At 36.6% G+C, this 1759-nt stretch overlaps 1 protein-coding gene across 1 annotated transcript; it reads left to right on the plus strand.

Moving 5' to 3' along the window:
* On the plus strand, positions 1-930 carry LOC308265846 (olfactory receptor 4P4-like; the record flags this gene model as incomplete). Its single annotated transcript, XM_080699787.1, has 1 exon — positions 1-930. The coding sequence occupies exon 1, from the start codon at positions 16-18 to the stop codon at positions 928-930; it is 915 nt and encodes a 304-aa protein (XP_080555913.1). The 5' UTR covers positions 1-15.
* Positions 931-1759: the final 829 nt, after the last annotated feature.

Here is a 1759-nt window from a genome sequence, read left to right on the forward strand (position 1 = left end):
ACCAAACTGAAATATATGGAGAGCCAGAAGAATGTCTCTGAGTTTATTCTGTTGGGACTTTCTTTCCAGAATATACAACTATTTTGCTTTGTCCTCTTCTTAAACTGTTACGTTGCACTTTTGTTGGGAAACCTTCTGATCCTTATTTCAATCAGGTGCAGTCCTATTTTTTACCAACCAATGAACTATTTCCTCAGCCACCTGTCTTTTATGGATATATGCTTTGCTTCCTGTGTGACACCCAAATTCATTGGTGACCTCCTAGTGAAAAGGAAAACCATCTCCTACAGTAATTGCATGTCGCAGGTCTTCGCCATGCACTTCATTGGAATGAATGAAGTCTTAATCCTTACAATCATGGCCTTTGATTGCTATGTAGCCATCTGCAAACCTCTCCACTACATGATTATCATGAATAAAACAAAATGCAATTTCCTAATTTTAGCTGCTTGGGCTGGTGGGGCTGCCCATTCCTTCCCTCAGTTTTTTATTGCTATCCTGCCGCCTTTCTGTGGTCCTAATGAAATCAATCACTATTTTTGTGATATTTTCCCTTTGCTGAAAATTTCCCTTTGCACCGATACCTACATCACTGGTGTTCTTGTGCTTGCAAATTCAGGACTGGTTACTTTAGTGACATTTATGGTGTTATTTGTTTCTTATGTCATTATCTTATTCACATTAAGAAGTCACTCTGCTGAAGGAAGACGCAAAGCCCTCTCTACCTGTGGGTCTCATATCACAGAGATAGTTGTATTCTTTGGACCTGCAATCTTTTCCTACCTTAGACCTCCTACTACTTTCCCAGAAGATAAAGTGTTTGCACTATTCTATACCATCATTGCTCCTGTGTTCAATCCCTTAATCTATACTTTGAGAAATACTGAGATGAAAAGTGCCATGAGAAAAGTTTGGTGTCAAGCATCATAGCTAAACCAAAGCAAGTTATTAAAATCAAGAGAAATCATGTGGAATTAGAGAAACAGATGTGAAATTAGAGAGTTAAAGATTAGCTCATAGCTGGGCATGGTGGCGCATGCTTGTAATCCCAGCATTCTGGAGGCTGAGACTGGAAGATCACAGTTCAGGGACAGCCGCAGCTACTTAGTGAGGTCTTCTGCAACTCAGTGAGACCCTGTTTCATATAAAGATTATAAACTAGGGCAGGAGGTTTATATCGGAGGTCAAATGCCCCTGGGTTCCATCTCCAGACCCGCCAAAAAAAAAAAAAAAAAGATTAGCTCACACATTAATTATTACACAGGTATCATGAGCAAAAAATATTGGTTACTTGGAAATTTTAAACTAACTTGCTTCTGAAACACTAATTCTGTTTGTACAGAAGTGTGCTGGAAATTTAATAAATTTATATAGTAATGAGATAGTATGAGTAGGATTATATGCATAAAATTAATATAGCCCATAGCAATTAAGATACTGCTTTCATAAAAAGTGAAATATAATGTAAAAAAATCTTAACAATATTTTAACATAAAATTCAGGCTTTATGGCAAGACCACATGGTGGAACATTTTCAGTGCAAAGGTACAGTTACAATCTATACCTTTAATTAATGATGAGTTAAGTTAAATGATGAGTTTAATTTATGATAGGATCTTCACCAATATGACACTTCAGTGGCATTTAAAATGTTAAGCATACAACTACAAGTTAGTATAATAGAATCTGAGGTAAAGAGGTTCTTGGGTGTCAACTGTTTTGAATCTGCAATGAGAAAAATAAGACAGATATTAGTGAA

The sequence above is a fragment of the Muscardinus avellanarius genome (genome assembly GCF_963383645.1).
Source record: "Muscardinus avellanarius genome assembly, chromosome: 1".
NCBI lineage: Eukaryota > Metazoa > Chordata > Mammalia > Rodentia > Gliridae > Muscardinus > Muscardinus avellanarius.